General features: G+C 36.7%; 1 protein-coding gene across 3 annotated transcripts in view; it reads right to left on the reverse strand.

Moving 5' to 3' along the window:
• The window catches only part of NDEL1 (nudE neurodevelopment protein 1 like 1), a 39,454-nt gene that overhangs the window by 10,433 nt on the left and 8,925 nt on the right, over positions 1 to 20,096 (reverse strand). For 2 of the 3 annotated variants that reach the window (XR_014019321.1, XM_081270976.1), the window contains exons 2-9: positions 19,897 to 19,994; positions 18,376 to 18,529; positions 17,340 to 17,488; positions 15,957 to 16,093; positions 11,499 to 11,672; positions 8,577 to 8,668; positions 3,664 to 3,815; positions 598 to 632 (exon numbers count right to left, since the gene is read on the reverse strand). Coding sequence is in view for 2 of the 3 variants with exons in the window: in XM_081270976.1 (XP_081127102.1) it covers positions 598 to 632; positions 3,664 to 3,815; positions 8,577 to 8,668; positions 11,499 to 11,672; positions 15,957 to 16,093; positions 17,340 to 17,488; positions 18,376 to 18,529; positions 19,897 to 19,982 (979 nt within the window). In the remaining variant the exon portion in view is untranslated. The remainder of the gene's footprint in view (positions 1 to 597; positions 633 to 3,663; positions 3,816 to 8,576; positions 8,669 to 11,498; positions 11,673 to 15,956; positions 16,094 to 17,339; positions 17,489 to 18,375; positions 18,530 to 19,896; positions 19,995 to 20,096) is intronic. The other variant, XM_081270975.1, reaches the window with a different exon arrangement.

The following is a 20,096-nucleotide window of genomic DNA, read 5'->3' on the forward strand; positions in this document are numbered from 1 at the left end:
TAACAACAGAGATAAAGGAGGGAAACTCTTAAATCTGCCAAAGAAGGAGGTCAGCACACCTGAGAAGTCAGCTTGAGCTAATTCAGAAAAGCAGGAAGCATACTCAAGGGCCTGAGTCACCCTATTTCAATGGATAAACTGAAGCTCCAAGCAGCTCCAATTCTTCACCCGCATTGTGCAAACTGAAATGCAATTTTGAAACTAAGGCAGATCTTCTACACGCATCCCATCTGCCATTCTATTTTAATCTGGGAACACAAAAGCAAGCACACAGGCAAAGGAGTTCATAATTACTGATGCCTGATTTAAGAAAAGCAATTGGAGAACAGGAGGAGCTCTATCCCTCTGAAGACAGTCCAGTGTGATGGGCCACCATGCCCATCTACTGAAGTTTTATTTCATATGGCTGAGATAGTAATAATGGAGCAATGGTATTTAGTCAAGTAAAATAGGATCTTGAAAGCTCTCTCATGGGCTGTAAGTTGGTTAGAGCTGAATCAGCCCCATGCAGTTAGTAAAACCAGTTTGTTAATGTGTCTTCCACCACACACCATGATTAAGAAATAGGGAAAGAGCACAGCAAACAAATTCAGTTACCCATGAACAACGTGGGAAATATGACTTTTTCTTGCCTAATAAAAAAAAAAAAAGGAAAAACATTAAATAGTAATACAAATACTATTTTCACATTGTGCCCTAAAATTAGTCTATGCCCACCTACATGAAGCCAAAAAGAAAAGAGACTGGTTTGCAAAAATAGAGTAAGTGATATATAGGAAACTAAATCAAATTTATGGAGAAAAAAGTTTTGGAGCAAATTCAACTTACTATATATCACATACAAAATTTGTATCCTTTTAGATGGGGACATGAAGGACTTTAAGGTGGGGGTGGGAAGAACCAGCACAAGAAGGCAGAGCAGCCTGCATTTGAAGAACTGGCAGAGAGATCCCAGACTAGGTAAAATCTTGATTCCAAAAAATCCTCAACCAGGGTTTACAAAATACAATGTACCCAGTTCAGGGATAGTTTCATGTGGTAAGGCGTCACTGCATCTGCTACAAGGGGTGAGAAGGTGGGGTGAACCTAATCACCCCGCCACACAAACTTACAAATAACTCCTCCCCCAAAAAACCCTCCTACAGGTCTCAAGGATAACTGGTGAGCTACAACGATCACTACAGCCTCCTCAGGGGCAAGGAGTAGGGCAGGCAAATTCTGGAGCCTAGAGCTTTTTAAAAAAGGAGCCTGTTCAAGATGATGAAACTATAAACCATACTTCTACACTTCTATAAAATTAATTTCCCTTTTTTTTCCCACTCTGCCAGATTTACTAATGGATCTGGGAATTGAGATATTTCCCTCCTTTCCTTTTGCAGCAGGTACATGCCATCTTGGTTTTTGTGTGTCCATAAGGTCAGCAGAAGAAAGACTGGTGATAAAAAGGTAGGCAGCCTGAGGCTGAGGCTGAGGCAGGAGGACTGTGAGTTCAAAGCCAGACTCAGCAACTTAACAAGGGCCTAAGCAATTCAGTGAGACCCTAGTCTCTAAAAAAAACACAAAAAAAGGCTGGGGATATGGCCAAAGCAGAGCATTAATGAAGTGAAAACACAGCAAACCCACAGATCACTCAAGCAACAGTCGGTTAGTATTGCAGTGTACATATACAATCCATTTGTCAACTAATCCCAACACTTGATTGAATAAGGGCCAGCCCTCAAAAGCATATTTCTCTTTTGGTAGAAATAATACAATATAAAATTCATATAATTTAAAACCAAAACCAAGTACCACCTGGAACTAGTTCTATTGGGAAACACCTTTCCCAGCTCAGTCCAGGAAACAATGCCTACACTGCACCTAGCCTGCTTCCTGGGGGCGGGGGCTCCAGCAGAGAGCCCAAGGCCACTCCAGCTTTCAGCCTACTTTGGATCCCCTACATTTCCCCAAGAATAGGTTCATCTCTGGATAATCGCTCCTCTATGACCAGAGGCAAATGAAAGGCAGGAGCAATGAGCCTGAACAGATCGTGTTATCCCTCCCTCCCTGTTGTGACCATCCTGAGGCACTCCACACACAAAGGCACCTGTCCAACCAATCCAGTTCTGGGTCTTTCCTGTTCTCATGTCACAAGATACCTGAGGCCCATCAAAATATATGCTTCCAGACAGAGATTAACAACTACTCTACTGGAGGTAATTAGAAGTTGCAGGAGAAAATAATTAGATCTTATTTCCAATGCTCTTGAAGACTTCCCTTAAACTTTCTCCTTATAAATTGAGGGAAATGGTTACTCTCATGTGAAATAAATAAATAAATATTCCATGTATCATTCATTATAGTATAAACACCGGGTTAACTCCCCAAGTTTTCCTGAAACTCCTAAACCTAAGGAAAATTAATTTTATACTTACCCCACCAAAGAAACTATAAGAGTTAGAACAGAGTTCTGATTTATATATTGATATTTTTTCAATGTATTTTTAAAAGAATATCTAAGAAATGTATATACTTCAGGGCAGAATTCTCTTAAGGCACAGAGACAAAACAACACTACTATGGACAATAAGGATGAAAAATATGATCCTTTTAAAAATAGATTGTGTATCAAACTGGCCCTCTGTAAACATTCTGTAATTATTGAGGATAGCAGAAAACATAAGCTCTTTAAGAAATTGTGAAAATTTCTAGAGTTGTGCCTGCATTTCTTCCACACAAAAAAAACAAGGAAGAACTGTCTTCAGGACTCAAAGCAGAGACAATGGCAAGGGATCATGGGTTTCTCAGCTGCTTGTTACAGTAACAGCTACCTAAAGTAACATGGTCAGCATTCCTAGGCCACAGGCCCTATCTAGTTTCCCATATTAAGGCATGCCCGTAACAGAAGGATAGTCATGCAATGTTTTTTAAAAAATCAGGTAGAACAATATGAAATGACATGGAAAGATACAGGCAATGTAAGTCATGATAAAAATGATACAGAGCAACATTTAAAGTACAATCCTGTGTGTTGCAAAAAGCTTACAGCAGATGCATAAAAATGATTTTACATGCCTAAGAATAACTCTAAGGAATGCAAAAACAATAGTATAGCAGAAAATAGCACTTTTAAGTTCACAAACTTATATACCAACTGAATTATTTTATTAAGAATATACCTCTGCCTTCAATCTTATGACAATTTTTTTTAAAATCCTCCCAAAAAAGGTCTCCACTTTATACAGAAGTTGTATCTCCTAAAATGAATTTGATCCAGTGTCTAATAATTCTGGATTTTATATTTTTCTAAAATTTTCAGATAAGGGATTTTCTCAAGAATTTTGGATATATTCATTTCTATCCTTTAAAATGATTCACCGAGTGAGTCATAGGCCATAAAACGTGGAGAACTGGGACCACAGCTAGCCCTACAGAATCACCCAAGCCCAGCACTGCTGCCTTCAAGGGTCTGCTCCCAGAACAGTAGCTGCACACTCCAGGCACCAGAGGCACAGACTCCACAGAGACAAGAAGACGACAACAGATTTCTGTCTTCCAGGATTTGAATGAGAATTGGCTTTGGGTTTATCAAACTGAGTGTATGTTCTCAAGACTCATAATCTGTTGACTTTTTCTGAAACATTACTACTCCAAAACTGATCATTTAAAAAATCCAGGACTTACCCTTTGTCAAAGAAAGACGTGTGCCCTGATCGAGAGAACTTTGTGCCATTGTTATTCATCACTCCACAGTTCACATTCCCTGAAATATAGGATTTTCGTGATGCTTGGTCCTTTGCAAAATTCCTGCAAGCTGCTAATTTGGATTCTAAAGCCTATGAAAGGAAGAAAGAATGATTTGGTTGTCAAAACAGGAGATGTAGAGAAAATTTTGCATTTTAAACTATATCTATTTCAAGCTTCAGCCTTTGCTCTCCTGGTTGATAATGGTGGTTTAGTTAAGCCATGATCGATCGCCTTTCTAATAGAAAGAGGAAATACTTATATGGACTTTCTTTTTAAAGAGCTCAGAGTATTTATTCCTGTCAGTCTTATTGAGGGATACAGACACAATTCCCACCTGACAACTAAGAAAAATGTGGCACAGTAGGTACAGACAGATCCCAGGTCTCTTGACCCCATCCATTATCTGTATTGGTTGGAGTGAGATGTGTGTGTGTTGGGAGCAAGCACTATAAAGAATCCAAAAACATAATTTGAGAATGTTTTTAATGCAGCCAATTCTTTGTATAGGTTCTTCTGTCTAGTTTTTCCAATGCATCAGAATGGATACAAAAGCATTTACAACAACCTCAGAGGAAATTAAAAGTCATTTTATTTCTGAGAGCACATTGTTTAACTGATACTCTTTGTCTATAATTTAATAAGTCGCCTGAAAATAATACTGGCCCTTTAGCATTTACTTCTAAATTGAGTATTTTTACTTTGCACCTGTCATAACACCTAGCAAGTGTCAGGCTCTACCAACTAACAAACTACATGACAAGAATTAAAGTTTCTCATCTATTTCCACATATGCAGATATCACCAACTTCCTCCTTCCCATCAACACTCTGACCAAATCAAATACCACTCCCCAAAAAGGAAAATACAATCCATAGCCAAAACAAAAGGGACAAAATATACAGTCCATTCCTGTCATCCATGACACTAAAAGAATAGAAATGCACAGATAAATTAAATCCGAAGATAACATATACTTCACTTTGAGAATCCACTTGGATATCCTACTCCTAAAATTTCAATAAGACTGCTTAGAAAACAGCAGTAAAAACTTCCAGAAAATTTTTTTCTCCTCCCTCCTTCCTATGACAAAAAGTATAATGAGCTAGTAAAATAATTTCAGAAAGGAGAAGAGAGGTAATGACATTATAAGATAAGCTGAGTGAAAATCATTTACTGACTTGTAAATATACACATCCACAGTAGACACTGAAAGTCATGAATTCCCTATATTCAGTGAACACACTTGTCTATTCATTCAAATTATTTTCTGAGCATCTGCCACATGGAAGGCACAAATTTTGTTTGAGGCATCAGTGACACACAAGCGCAAGCCCTGGGGTCTTTTCAAAGGAAAAGGATAATCTAGAGGCTAAGATTCAGATATCATCCACACCCAGCGATGAATAAATTCATGGTTGTGAATTATAAAATCAGAAAATCAAGGATGGAACTCTTAGCAGAACCAGAAAGGGCAGGCAAAGACCCAACAAGATGACTAAGAAAACTGGGCAAAAAGGTGTGAGCAGCCATTAAACAATGTCAGGGAAGCAGAGGACAGAGGACATTTCAGGGAGAAAAAAAAGCAGGTCAGCATTGAATGTTTCAAACAAAATTAGAACACTACACACTGGCTTGACAGCACTGAGATCACCAGTGTGCAGGTTTAGTGGATTGAGCAGGGAACAGAGCCCAGACCAGAATGTCTAGGGAGTTCGTGCGTGGTCAAAATGCTAACAATAAACATAGACAGGCTTTCAAAAGGCTTGGCTGTGAAGAGAAGGGTGATGGCTAAAGAGACATGCAGTGTAAAAGAAATGAAGAGCTGCTTTATTTTTGCTTTTAAAGATTAAAAAAATAAATTATGTAAGGGGCTGAGAGTGAAGGTCAATGGTAGGGTATGTGATTAGCATACACAAGGCCCTGGGTTCAACTGCTAGCACCAAAAAAAGTAATATGTGATACATAAACATTACACATAAAGATTATAGTATGTGTATAATACATATCACGGAATATACAAATATTACATATGGAGAAGTAAAGATTAAAAAGGTTGAAAAGAATGGAATCCAAAGCACAGATGGATAATACTAGCCACTGGCAGCAATCTGACACTTTTACCACTGAGACAAAAAGGAAGAATGGCTACAGAGGTAATGACAGGAGGGAAATAACAGAAGGCAAGAGAAGAAATTAAGTAAGTTTAAATCAGATGGCCTTGATTTTCTCTGTGAAGAGATAGTGGATAACAGGAATGGAGTGTTAGCCTATAAGAGTGGGGACAGCACAAATGAAATATGCATGAAAGCACACAGGGACTGGTGGATAACTGCACACCAAAAGTTTTAGTGATAACTTAGAAGACAGACTGTTGGCTAAATGGGTAAACCATGTAAAGACTCCAAATTAAACTTTCATCACCACTTCTGAATAAATTATATGAAAGCAAATCAAAAAAGGAACAAAGAAAATTAATTCAAGTGGCAGGTAGAACCAACCAAGAGTATGATGGAGACAAAGTCTAGGATGACAGTGGCACAACAGCACTAGAAGTACATCAAGGCATTCAGCAGAGTGTGAATGAGAAGCTGGAAGATACAGAGATATCACAAAGAAAGCATGTTTCTTCAACCACAAAAAAGAAAGGTAATTCTAAGTGCTAGGAAAAGAAAACTTGGCATACAAGTCAGCTAAGATACAAATATGCTATGATTTTGAGTAAACAATAAACAAAATGTTTGAAACATCTGTTGAGTGGCAAAATACCAGGGGCCCAACTCCTCCTCTATGATTATGCAGTAAATGTCATACATGGGCATCAGAATGTAAAATCTACTTGACTACTTTTTAATTTTCAGAACCAAGAGAGAGCTCAAGAAGGGGAAGTGGAGCAGGTAGGGAGAGGAGGAGAGATTAGGGAGTTGAGATAGAGTCTAGTAATTCTGAAACAGAGGCTTAAAAAGTTATTTAGGGTTGAGGATGTACCTCAGTAGTACGGCATGTGTTTACTATGTATGACACCCTGGGTTTGATCCCCAGCACCATAATGGAAAAAAAAAAAAAAAAACTGGGTATGGTGGGCACACGCTTGTAATCCCAGCAGCCTGGGAGACTGAGACAGGAGGATCTCAAGTTCAAAGTCAGCCTCAGCAATGGCAAGGCACTAAGCAACTCAGTGAGACCCTGTCTCTAAATAAAATACAAAATAGGGCTGGGGATATGGCTCAGTGGCCAAGTGCTCCCTGAGTTCAATCCCCCCCCTCAAAAAAAAAAGAGAGTTATATAATAACAGATGAACAAAAAATAAAAATGAAATGGAAGGTGGTAGGTTAAATTATTTTGTTGTTGTTATTTCAAGGTGATTAAATCAAGATGAAGACAAACAAATCATTTTAAGCTATAAGGGTGTACACAACTCTTATGAAAAGTAGAGTTAAAACATGGTCATCTTGGCATCTTTGGAATGAAGAAAGATTAATCTAGGGCTGGGATTGTAGCTTAGTGGTAGAATACTTGCCTAGCACAGATGAGGCAATGGGTTTGATCCTCACCACCACATTGAAATAAAGAAATAAAATAAAGGTATTGTGTCCATCTGTAACTAAAAAAACTTTTTTAAAAAGATTAATCTATGTATTACATGAATGATTCATGCACATTACTCTTTATAATAACTTTAAAATGAGAGAAAATCAGACAGTTTGAAAATTATTCATTTTTTGAGTCAAAAAAGGCAAACATCGGACATTGTGTGTTGGCCTCCTATTTCTTCTTTAAAGTATAATGCAATTTCTAATTTTTCCAGAAAATTTTTTACACAAAAATAAGTGAAGGGGTGGTGTGGATGGTTGAAGTTTTAAGAGTTGGTTACTGAAAATAAGTGATAAAAGTCACTGAGAGAAATGAAAAAGAAAGCTAATGCTAGAAATCGGAATGTTATAGTAATGACATCAATCCACATGGTCCTATAACTGTTTCCAGTAATTCAACTGTTTAGTTGTTCCAGATTGCAGCCTTTTATGATCAAAGAGAATAAGAAGTCAACAGCCACAGAATAAGTGAACTGTGTCCTAACAGAGGAGTAGAAAGAAAAGGAAAGCAAGAGATGGCTGATAAAGACAAATACAACAATACATAAACAAATCAGTACTCCTGGTAAAGTCAAATGGTAGGTGTTAAACAGAATAAAAATTAAAAAAACGAATAAGAAGCTAGACATGCCAGCACACACCCGTAGTCCCAGCTACTGGGGAGGCTGAAGCAGAGGATCATTTGAGCCCTGGAATTTAAAGCCTGAGCATCATAGCAAGAATGCCTCAAAACACAGACAACTGATTAAGCAGAAAAACTAGTTTAATATTTCAAAAACCAAACTGTTATGGAACACAAGGTTAGAGCTAAAGAGAATGGACTAAAGTTAAGGTGGTCCCAAGAGCAATAAGATAGAAACAAAGAGTAGTAATGCCACAAGCCAAATGTCATCATACAAAATAAATGAGGGAATGACCAGGAAAATGGAAGACAGGGATTAGAAGGTGGTCAAAGACACTTAGAGGCTTCACAGTAAGTATCTTAAACAGAGACAGAGATGTCATGCTATAAACATAGCAGTAGGGAACTCAAAGATCACCCAGTGGTAACCTCAAAGCTCAGGCCCTTCTGCAGAGGCACCAAAAGCCCAGCACTGGTCTCTACTAGTCACTGGATGCCTTTGCTTCTCAACTTTATTGTTACAGATTTTTTTACCACACGAAAAGTATCCTTTTATTCCTCCTTCACTTCCAATTAAGAAACAACTCAATCCTACAGCACAATGGCAACACCTAGTGATAAAATAATTAAATGCTTACCCCTACTTTCCGTAAGAGATCCCCCACGATGTTTAGTGCTGATATCCTAGCAGAAGGAGTTAGTGGACTGGTTCCAAAACCATTTGGTATAGCTAAAGAAAAATAGAGTGATGACATTAGCAATTCCCTTTACATTTGGGTTTTGTTGTTGCAACAACAGAGTACACGCTCCAAAGAAAATCAATATACTATTTCAAACTAACCCTTTCTCTTATGTACATGTATCTCTGAGTGTAACATTTATCTTTTAAACTTTATTTTGGCCAGGGACAGGAGAAACCTTTGGCTTCCCCATCTCAGTGATCTAAAAAAAATATTCCCCATATTTTCCCTCAGTAGTTTTCTAAATCTTTTTTTAACATTTAGATCATTTGAAGGTTAGGGGGATGGTTCAGTGGAGAGTATTGTAGCATGCACAAGGCCCTGGGTTTTAATCCCCAGCACAGCGGGCAGGAGAAACCTAGATCATTCAAAGCACCTGTAATTTATGGTTGCCTGAGACATAATGTAGAGGGAGCTGGGGATATAGCTCAGTTGCTATAGTGCTTGCCTCACATGCACAAGGCCCTGGGTTCAATCTGAGCACCACCAAAAAAAAAAAAAAAGAGAGAGAGAGAGAGAGTGAGAGAGAGAGAGATAATATAGATATCTAAATCTAAATGTTTTTCCTCCAAATGGATAGACAATTGTCCTAATACCATTTAGGTAAGACCTCACATCTGAAATAGGACTATAGACTAAATTCCTAACTATTTATATATATTTCAGTTTCACTGAATTATTTAAGTCTATGCCATGAGAAGTATTAGTCTTTTCATTTTAACTGATAAAAATTGTATGTGTTAATGGAGTACCATGTAGAAGTAATTTAATTAATATAGTGTTAAAATCTATTTTTGCTATCTAAGAAGGCAAAGCCTCTTCTTGTTATTAGCCTATTTCAAACTTTTCTTGACCATTCTTACACATCTACTATTCTAAAATAACTTGAACTTCAACTTCTCAATTTTAAAGATCCTGTTAGAACTTTTATTAGAAGGTTCCAATATACAAATGTATCTATAAAAAGAACCAATAAAAAATAACAAAAATAAAATCATACTCTGTAATTAAATATTTTTTATAAATTTAAAAAAATTGAGTTGTAGATGGACACAATACCTTTATTTTATTTATTTATTTTTATGTGATGCTGAGGATCGAACCCAATGCCTCACATTTGCTAGGCTAGCACTCTACCACTGAGCTACAACCCTAGCTCTCTGTAGTTAAATATATTTTAAAATTTTTAAAAAAATAAAATTGTATCTATTTGCCAACCCTGCCTTAGGGTTTACATCTAATTCTGTGCCAAGGCAGGCCCTGTGTCCTGTTTACTCATTAATAAAAACTCTAACGGGCTATAAAAGAATGTGCACTGTCTTTGATCTCACCCAATCTAGGCTTTCAACTATTCTGATTGGTAAACAACCAAAGAATTTTCAGAACTTATCTGTATGATTCAAATTAACAGCATAAATGCAAAACTTTGTTAATTCTCAGAGTTCGATAATTGTAAAGTATCTGACAGTGAGAGCTTCTGATGACATCTATAAACTACAGTGTCTGCTGTATATTCAGCAGCAAACTCGGAACATTCTACTATAATTAATAACTAGTGCTATATGACTACATAGCATTTTCACTTGCCTTACCTACTTTTGTCTCATAATAAGCCTAAGACAATTTGATTAATTGAAATGTGGTTAGTACAACTGATAAACTTACTTTATATTTAATTTCATTTCAATCAGTTTTGTGCACTTTTTTTTTTTTTTTTTTTTTTTTTTTGGTGGTGCTGGGGAATCGAACCCAGGGCCTTATATATGCAAGGCAAGTATTCTATCAACTGAGCTATATCCCCAGCCCTTCAATCAGCATAAATTAAAAGTCATATGTGGCTAGGGGCTACTTTATCAAGCAGTCCAGATACAGTTTACTGTACTAATTGCCCAGACAGCAAACCTCCTTCTATTACTCTGAAAGTTAAAGCCCTATAATTTAAAAAGGGTGGGAGGAAAGACTGCTTCAGTTTGGGATGAAAGCAGCATGGAAGAGTGAGAATAGCTGAGATATGAGCTGCAAAAACTAAAATATGAATCGAGAGCTTTGGGATTTCCTTCTAAGGTTCTATCTAGTGACTACTAAGTGGTTTTTCTTCTTCTCCGGATTGCTTTTGCCATTATCTGACAGCAAAAGCAATATTCTCAAACTACAGCTCACCAGTTACCCTGAAGGTCACCTTTGATGACAGCAGCTCCTGAAGCATGTTAACAGAATGGGCATATCTATTCAAAACCTCTAGTTTTACATAATACTGATAAGCAGCAAAAGCAAGAAATAAAACTGTATTTAAGTATGGTTCCAAAACTTGAGTGTGAAGAGGAGATGTGCACAAATACAATACACATTAGCACGCAGTAAGAAACTTAAAATGCTCAAGACAATTGTATTGAAGTAGTTAAGATTATAGATGGTTTTGATTTTCATTTTTTCTTTTTTTTTGTTTTTAATTTTTCTTCATGGGGCTTGTTCAATGGTAAAATACTTGTCTAATATGAGCAAGGCCCTGGATTCAATACCCAGCACCAAAAAAAAAAAAAAAAAAAAAAAAGCCCACCTGCATGAATATGTTCTACTCCTAGAATTAAAAAGTAAACTTTTCACTTTTTAAAATCTCAATTAAGCTATTGATGTCTTAAAGGCAGCCATTATTTGTTTCCTACATAGCAGTGGCTGAGGAAAACAGTTGCTCTGCTTCAAAAGCACTTGATTGAACCAACTTTTAAACTGCAATTACTGATTGAACCTTAGCAACTCCTGTTTCATCAACAAATCCTCTTCAGTTGATAATCTAACACAGTCTCAAAGAGAAAGACAAACCTTTTGGTGAAGGAAAACTATTTTCTGTTCCTTTGCCAACGGGAGTAGCTGGCAAAGAGAGTGAAGCCTGGACAGCAGAATCCATCTTCTCACAGTCCAACGTGGGAGAACTGGGAGCTGACTTTCGGGTCACTTCCTGTTGTCTCTCCCGAACTGCTAGTTCTTGCCTTAAGTCTGCAATGTTGCAAACAAAGACAAGAATACTCACTAGAGGGAGCAAATACATTAAGCAAAGTCACATCTGCAATGTCATAAAGACCTTCTTGCTCAAGTACTATTTCTCAGAAATGAAATTCCTATTTAACAACTTCTATTTCAAGGGAAATAAAAATGACAGCTCTGCAATCTGAATGATTTCTTGGAATTTAAAAATACTATAACCTCAGAGAATAGTCACTATGTCCAAATGCAAAAAAGAAACAAGGCCAGGTCCAAAATAGAACTCAGAATATATCTATATGACATAAAAATATATATTCTTTACCAACTCATTTGCTTTCATTTTGAAATGATGGAGTTTAGAGATTACTGCAAAATCAATAAAATGTAGTTTTGTAATTTTAAATGGGTTGGGATTTTTAATTATCATGAAATATTTTGTTTTAGAAAAATATTCAGAACAGTTTTTTTCTTTCAAATATTGGATTTTTAACCCAAAATTAATATTCTCTTTTCCAGTTATACAACCAACCTACAGAACATTTGCTTATGTTAAAAAAAGGAAGCGGGCTGGGGTTGTGGCTCAGCAGCAGAGCACTTGCCTAGTGCGTGAGAGGCCCTGGGTTCAATTCTCAGCACCACATATAAATAAATAAGTAAAAAGAAAGGTATTGTATCCAATTACAACTAAAAATAAATAAATATGCTTTTTAAAAAAAGGATGCAAAGTTATTCCTATCCTGGGATCCAAAAGAATTCAAAACAGGATCACAGATTATGCACATCTGTGCTCCTAACAACATTAATTATAATAGCTAAGAGATGTAAGAAAACCAATGTCCATCCATGGATGAATGAAGAATATGGATACACATAACAGAATATTATTTAAAAAGAAGGATATCCTGTCATATTACACCGATAAACCTTAGGACACTATGCTAAGTGAAAATAAGCCAGTCACAAAAAACACAAGTACTGTATAATTATACTTATGTGAAGTGTTTAAAGAAGTAAACTCACAGAAACAGAAAGTAGAACTATGATCCCAGGGGGTGGGGAAGAACACGAGAGTTGCTGTTTATATGGTTTATATAGTTTCAGTTTTGCAAGATGAAAAAGTTCTAGAGATCTATTACTCAATAATGTGGGAAATACCTTGCACTACTGAACTATGCACTTTGGCTAACATTAAGACAGGTGTGGTGGCACATGCCTGTAATCCCAGCAGCTGGGGAAGCTAAGCCAGAAGGATCGTGAGTTCAAAGCCAGCCTCAGCAACTTAGCAAGGCCCTAAGCAACTCAGTGAGACCCTGTCTCTAAATTAAAAAATACAAAAAAGGGCTGGGGATGTGGCTCAGTGGTTAAGCACCCCGGGTTTAATCCCCAGTACCCACCAAAAAAATGGCTAAGACATTAACCACAATTGTAAGTAAATGAGATAAAAAGTTAATATTTTATACATTATATAAACTATAAGAAGCTCTACAGACGAATACATCAGGAGGGGGAACACACGAAAAACAATCTATAAAACAGTTGTTATGGTTTCGATATGAGGTGTTCCCCCAAAAACTCACGTGTGAGACAACGCTAGCAAGTTTAGAGGTGAAATAATTGGGTAAGGAGAGCCCTAACTTAATCAGTGCATTAAGCCACTGATATGGATTAACTGGGCAGTAACTATAGGCAAGCAGATTATTAATGGAGGAGATAGGTCACTGGGGACATGCCTTTGGGGTTTATATTCTGTCCCTGGTGAGTGAGTCTCTGCTTCCTGGTGGCCATGTCCTGAGTTGCTTTCCTGCACCATGCTCTACTGTCATGATGTTCCACCTCACCTCAGGCCCAAAACTACAGAGTCAGCTCCTCTGTGGACTGAGACCTCTAAAGCTCCAAATAAACTTTTTCTCCTCTATGTTGTTCTTGTCAGGTCTTTGGTCACAGTAATGAAAAAGCTAACTAAACAACAGTCAATAAAGATTGGAAAAAGCTCTCCAAGAGTAATCATTTACTACAAATTAAAAAGCAATGAAGCTGGGCATGGTGGCACATACCTGTAATCCCAGCGGCTGGGGAGGCTGAGCAGGATTATCAAAAGTACAAAGCCAGCCTCAGCAACTTATGGAGGCCCTAAGCAACTTGGTGAGACCTTATCTCAAAATAAAAAATAAAAAGGGCTGGGGATGTGGCTCAGTTGTTAAGGGCCCTTGGGTTCAATCCCTGGTATCAAAAAAAAAAAAAAGCAACAGCAGCAATGAAAAGCCAGGCACAGTGGCACATGCTATAATCCCAGTGACTCCAGAGGCAGAAGCAGAAGGATGGTCAGCCTCAATAACTTAGCAGCCTATTTTATTTTTTATTTTGAGACAGGATCTGTTGTCAGCAAGTTCCTGTCTCAAAATAAAAAATAAAATAGGCTGGGGCCAGGAATGGTGACGCATGCCTATAATCCCTGCAAGTTGACAGCTAAGGCAAGACGAAAGCAAGTTCAAGGCCAGCCTCAGCAAACTTAAATGAAATCCTGTCTCAAAATAAAAAATAAAAAAAGGGCTGGGAATATGGTTCAGTGGTTAAGCACCCCTGGGTTTAGTGCCTAGTACCCCAAAAAAAGAAAAGAAAAAAGTGATTTTCAACTTTCAAATGAATTTATTTTTGAATAAATTTTAAATATGTTTTTATTATTGATGATGTTGATAAACAATGTGAGAAAGTCCTTAGTCATTGCCAGAGGGAGCAAAAAGGTACCGATTTATGTAAAAAAATGAGCTTGTATATTACGACAACAAAACCTTCATTTTCTTTACCACTTATAAGAATTTCTTCCTGGAGGCCTGGGGTTGTGGCTCAGTGGTAGAGTGCTTGCCTGGCATGCATGAGGCACTGGATTCAAACCTCAGCACCACATAAAAAATTAATTAATTAATTAAAGTATTGTATCCATCTACAACTAAATAAAATTTTTTTAAAAAATTTATTCTTAGGAAATCAAAGATGCTCCTAAACATTATGTATGAGGACCCTAATCATAGCACAATTTACAGTGGGAAAAAATAGTCACCAATAAAGAACTTCTTAAAATATAACTATAATAAAATAGTATGTAGCATTTTTAAAAATATTTTTAGTTGTAGATGGATACAATGCCTTTATTATTTGATTTATTTTTATGTGGTACTGAGGATGGCGAACCCAGTGCCTCACAGGTGCGAGACTAGCACTCTACCACTGAGCCACAACCCCAGTTTCTATATAACATTTTTAAAAATCTATTTTATATAATTTCTTAATGGTACAAATATAGAATTCCCTATGTAGGATTCTCTGTTAAAGGCAAATGTTAAGGAGTGAAAAAAATACACTTGGGTGTATCTGATTGGGTGTGTGAAAGATAAGTGACAGGAACTATATAAAGGGAAAAAATAGATATGCATAGTCATAGAAAAGAATAGAAAGAAATATGCCAAACTCTTAGTGGATTCCCTCCAAATAAAGGGATTGGTACGATCTTCATCTTCTTCAAGATACTCTGCATTCTACTAAAAAAGGGGAGAAGGGAAACTATTTTGAGGAAAATATATATTAACTATATGTATAATAAGTATACAATAGTATGTACATATTTAGTGCTGTGTGCATAACAAAATTATTTAGGCATAAATAGTAAGAAGACCAGGTATGCTGGCGCATGCCTATAATCCCAGCAGGTCAAGATGCTGAGGCAGGAGAATCAAAGTCAGCAGCAGCAACTTAGCAAGAACCTAAGCAACTCAGTGAGACCCTGTTTCAAAATAAAATATAAAACAGGGCTGGGATATGGCTCAGTGGTTAAGTGCCCCTGGGTTCAATCCCAAAAACAAAAAACAAAACAAAACAAAAAAGTAGTACGTAAAAACCCCAAACAAACCAAGCAATATATGTACAGTGGTAATAATTAAAGCTTTGAAAAACAGACCAGGATTTCAATCCTAGCTGACGAGCTATACTGCCTTGGAAAAACTCAAATTCTCTGTGCCTCAGTCTTCTCCTCCTTAAAATAGGGAAAATCTACCTCTTAGCATTGAGGACATAGGTATTAAGAAAATAAACAGATTAAAAGCATTCAGGGCAACTTAAAAGAAGGTGAGGGCTAGAGACTAGCTCGCCCATAGAGTACTTGCCTAAGTGAAGCCCTAGGCTCAACCATCAGCAACACACACACACAAAAAAAAAAAATTAACATAGAAAAAAAGAGGTTGACTCCTTAGCTTACTAGACAGCAAAGTAATATATAAACATCCTCTAAATTATAAATCTTACCTCTTGCTTCATCCTTTAACCTCTGTACAGAAACCAACAAGGATTCCTTTTCATCGAGTTCACTTTCTAAAAATGCATTTCGTTCAATGGCCTGATTTAGCCTTTGTTCAAAGTCTTCCAGTGAAACTATTGTTGCCCTTAAAAAAATAGTGCCCATGAATTAAATAAACAACTGTACAAATTGCTATTATAAAAAGAAACAGTTTATCTCCCACCATTTCTGACCTAGTCAGTCTGGCCCAGTTCAAAGAGAATGATCTCAACCCATTTAACAAACATTAACACAAACCTAATCTGAGCCCCTCCCACTCTATGCTCCGACCTTCATCCCTAACATTCTCCAGTCTTCTGCCTTAATTCCTCATCATTTGGATTATTCTTTAATAACCTTTGTGCCTCCTCTCAAATTTTCAATTCCTCAATATTATCTTCTCAAAACCTGATATTACTCTTTTGTTTAAAAAATTAAAAAAACAAAACAAAACACAAGGTTCTTCACAACCTGGCCCCAACCACATTTAACCACTCTATCACATTCAGCAAAACTGTGTCAAGACAATTCAATCAAAGTGAAACTAGTAATATCCAAAGCACCTTCCTACCTCTCTACCTTTGCATCTGTCCCTTCACCTGTTTAACTTCTCTCCTCCTTATAGACTCCAATATCTGCAAAGGCTTTCCTGGTTCCCACAGGTACTCTGCTGCTCCCACCTCTGTACAGCCAGAGCAGCCTATACACTCTTTTTGCCACAGTATTTGCCACAGTGAATGTTCTTATCTGTCAGCCCCAAGGATAGTAACTTGCTAAGCTGTTATTCCACAATATTAGCATTATGTCAATCACTTAAGAGCCACTTGATAAATATTAAGTAATACCTTACAATAACTGTAAAGTAACAGGCATTAAGTCTGGAATGGTTAAGAAATAACTAATTACAGAGGCACGAAAATTTGGCAATAGTAATAGCAAACCACCATGGGTCGTTAAGGCAAAGTCACTGGTCAGCATTCAAACAGAAGAGAATGAAAAGAACTATAAACGTAAAGAGAGATCCACAGGGAAATAACTGCAAAATTCAGGTAGAAGACATGAGGACCTACAGAAAGCATGGTAGTGTTTTATAGAGAAGAAATGACAGAATGCATGAGACATGCCTTGAAAAACAAGAAGGATCAACAACAGTGCATGGAGAAAGAAAAAGAAAAAATTAAAAGAAAAGTTTGGGAGGATGTTATCTGGGAAGACAAGGATTTGGGGTGCCTTTTAATCCAACAAAACACCAAAAGGAAATGCTCTGAGATTAAGATCTAGGTGAGAGGGTGAGGCTAATGATACAGATTTCAAACTTTGGTTATTCTCACAAAACACACATCATCATTTACCTCTTTGCTCGCTCCAGGTCATCATTGGCCTGTTCCAGCTCTCTCACATATTTATGCAACTGCTCTTTAATGGCCCGGGTCTGACTTAAATCATCTTCTAATACTGAGACCTGCTTGTAGCTCTGTGCATACTGATGTTCTAGTTTTTCCTAAAGGTATAGATATAGAGAAGAAGGAATAGGTCATTAATATATAGTCTCCTTTAAAGGATGTAACCCAAGTTAAGGAGGGAGGGACAAGGAATCACTTACAATCTGTTGACTGTGCTCCTCTCCTTTTTACAGTATTTTAAAAATAACTAAATATTCTATTCTATGTGTTTTAACTCACATAAAATTAAGTCAACCATTCTCCTCTCATAAAGATATCTAATAATGATCTCTGAAAAGAAGTAAAATAATGAAACCTTGGCCTCAACATTCCCAGACTTAGTAGGGGAGCGTCTGGGTTCTCAAGCTGAATGCAACCCAGTGCAAACAGTAGCAGACTGCCATCAGAGTCTAGATTCCCTACCCCTTATTTGTCTCCCCACCTTTCCCAAACCACCCTCTCCCTACAGAAATACTCCTAAGCATATAGTTATGGCAGGTGGTGAAGAGCAGAGAAAGGGGTCAACCTTTTTATGCCTGAAGATTCCTATTCAGAAGGGAAACTTTAACACAAATTAAACTCCAAAATGAAAGGGCTATGAACAATAATGAAATAAATGCACATTTCATAAATAAAATTTTAAAGTACTGTACTATAAGGCAAATGATTTGTCAAGTAATCAGGCAGCTTTTGAAAACTAGAGGAATTTTAATATAACCAGGAACGTTACAACTAGAAAACTGAGCGCCATTAAGTTTCTAAGTGAACTTCTAAACACTGATCCACCTTCCTTTGGTTCTAGGAAAGAAAATATTTTATTCAAAAATTCACTTAAAGCCTTTTTTATATCTTTGTTGCCTCTTTCTCTTACACAGACTTGAAAAATATACTTCTCATTTTAATAAAACCCAGTACATCAGACACCAGCTTCTCCTGCCACAATTACCTTTAATGCCTCCACTTCATATTTCAGTCTTTGGTTATCAGCTTGCAGGTCTCTGTTTCTTTGTTCAGCCTGTACTAATTGTGCCTCCAACTCTGCTTCTAATTCTCTGCTTCCCTCCTGGAATTCAACTAGCTCATCACGAGCTTCCTGGAAGCTAATGAGAATAAAGCAGCAAATATGAGTAATAATAGGAACTACAGGATCATAGTGAAGATAATGATACACCAATTCAATAATTTTTGCCTGAAAATTAATGTTCTCATAAAATATGCTAAACACTAAAGACAATCTGGTCTATATTTCTTATCTATATATTCAGAGTTCAATGAAAATGAGTTATAAACCCCCAAAAGACTCACAAATCAGTGATTAAAATATTTATAAAAAGTCTACATAGTTTAATAACATTAGATTTTCCTCCATAGAAATTAAAGGAAGGGGGCAGGGAAGGCATCTTTATTTACACTAGAGTAACTACAATTACCTTCAATTCTGTCCAGTAGTAATCACAAATACTCTCATATCACAATAGAGTTGTTATAGATTTCTTTCTTTTTTGCAGTGGTGGGACTGAACCCAGGGGCCTCACACATGCTAGGCAAGCACTCTACCATAGAGTCATGTCCCCAACCCCAGATATCTCTAAACATCATTTATTCTCACTACCAATTCAAAATGAGGTATTATACACCCCCAAATCTTTATTACTTAATGCAGTAACATAGCACAAATTAGTTTAATATTTAGATGACTGCTTTTAATATAATTGGTTTCCTCTGTATTTCTATCATTTAATTTTATGCATTTAAAAACATTCTGAGAAGAGATTGATAGGCTTCAAAGCCATCTGCAACACAAAAAAAGGTAAAGAGCCCCTGATGACCTTCTATCTCCACTGATACAATAGAGTAGCTAGCTGGAGTGATACCAGTGAAAGCACAATAAGGTTTGATAACATTTAATAAATTCTGTTAACCAAACTAGGAAAATGTATAAATACTTTGGAAAGATTCTACTTTTTTAAAAAAGCAATTTTAGACCAGTTTTGGTGCTGAAAAGTTATTATCCATAAGTTTTTCTAACCAAGTAAATTAACTGAAATTTTATAAAATGCTCCATAGCCCTGAAGTTCATCCCTAACACCCTCAAAGCCTGCCTATCTCCAGACACTAATAATGCATGCCTGAAAAGAACCAGAGTCTAAGAATCTTCATGTGAGAAACAACACACACACAGCAGGCCAAAGATGGTCCACTCTAATAAATACAACTGGAGGTGACCCATCTTAAATCATAAAATCACAAATGACACTTTTCCTACTATTTTTAATAATTACAACAATATAAAAATTTACAGCATTTTAGTACTATTTAAATGCAAGCAATGTTATGGCTATTTCTAGAATCATATACCTAAATCTGATACTCTAAATTTAGATTAATGTTTTTTAAAAAATGCACAAGCTAGATATGGTGTGTTCCAAATGTCCTCCCCTATTTTTAATGTACTTTTCAACTTTACCTTTGCTTATACTTCAAGGAAAGTTCCTTCCAATAAGCAGTTTCCTCCTTTAAACTTGAAAAATCTGGTATATCTTCACCATCCATGATCAAGAAAGCCTATGAAATATTAAAGACAAACTGTTGTAAGTTAAAGACAGAACATAAAAATCTAAGCAAAAGTATAAAATCTGGGGCAACACAAAATCTGTAGCATCTTGG

Source organism: Spermophilus citellus (assembly GCF_964194105.1).
Source record: "Spermophilus citellus genome assembly, chromosome: 17".
Taxonomy (NCBI): Eukaryota; Metazoa; Chordata; class Mammalia; order Rodentia; family Sciuridae; genus Spermophilus; species Spermophilus citellus.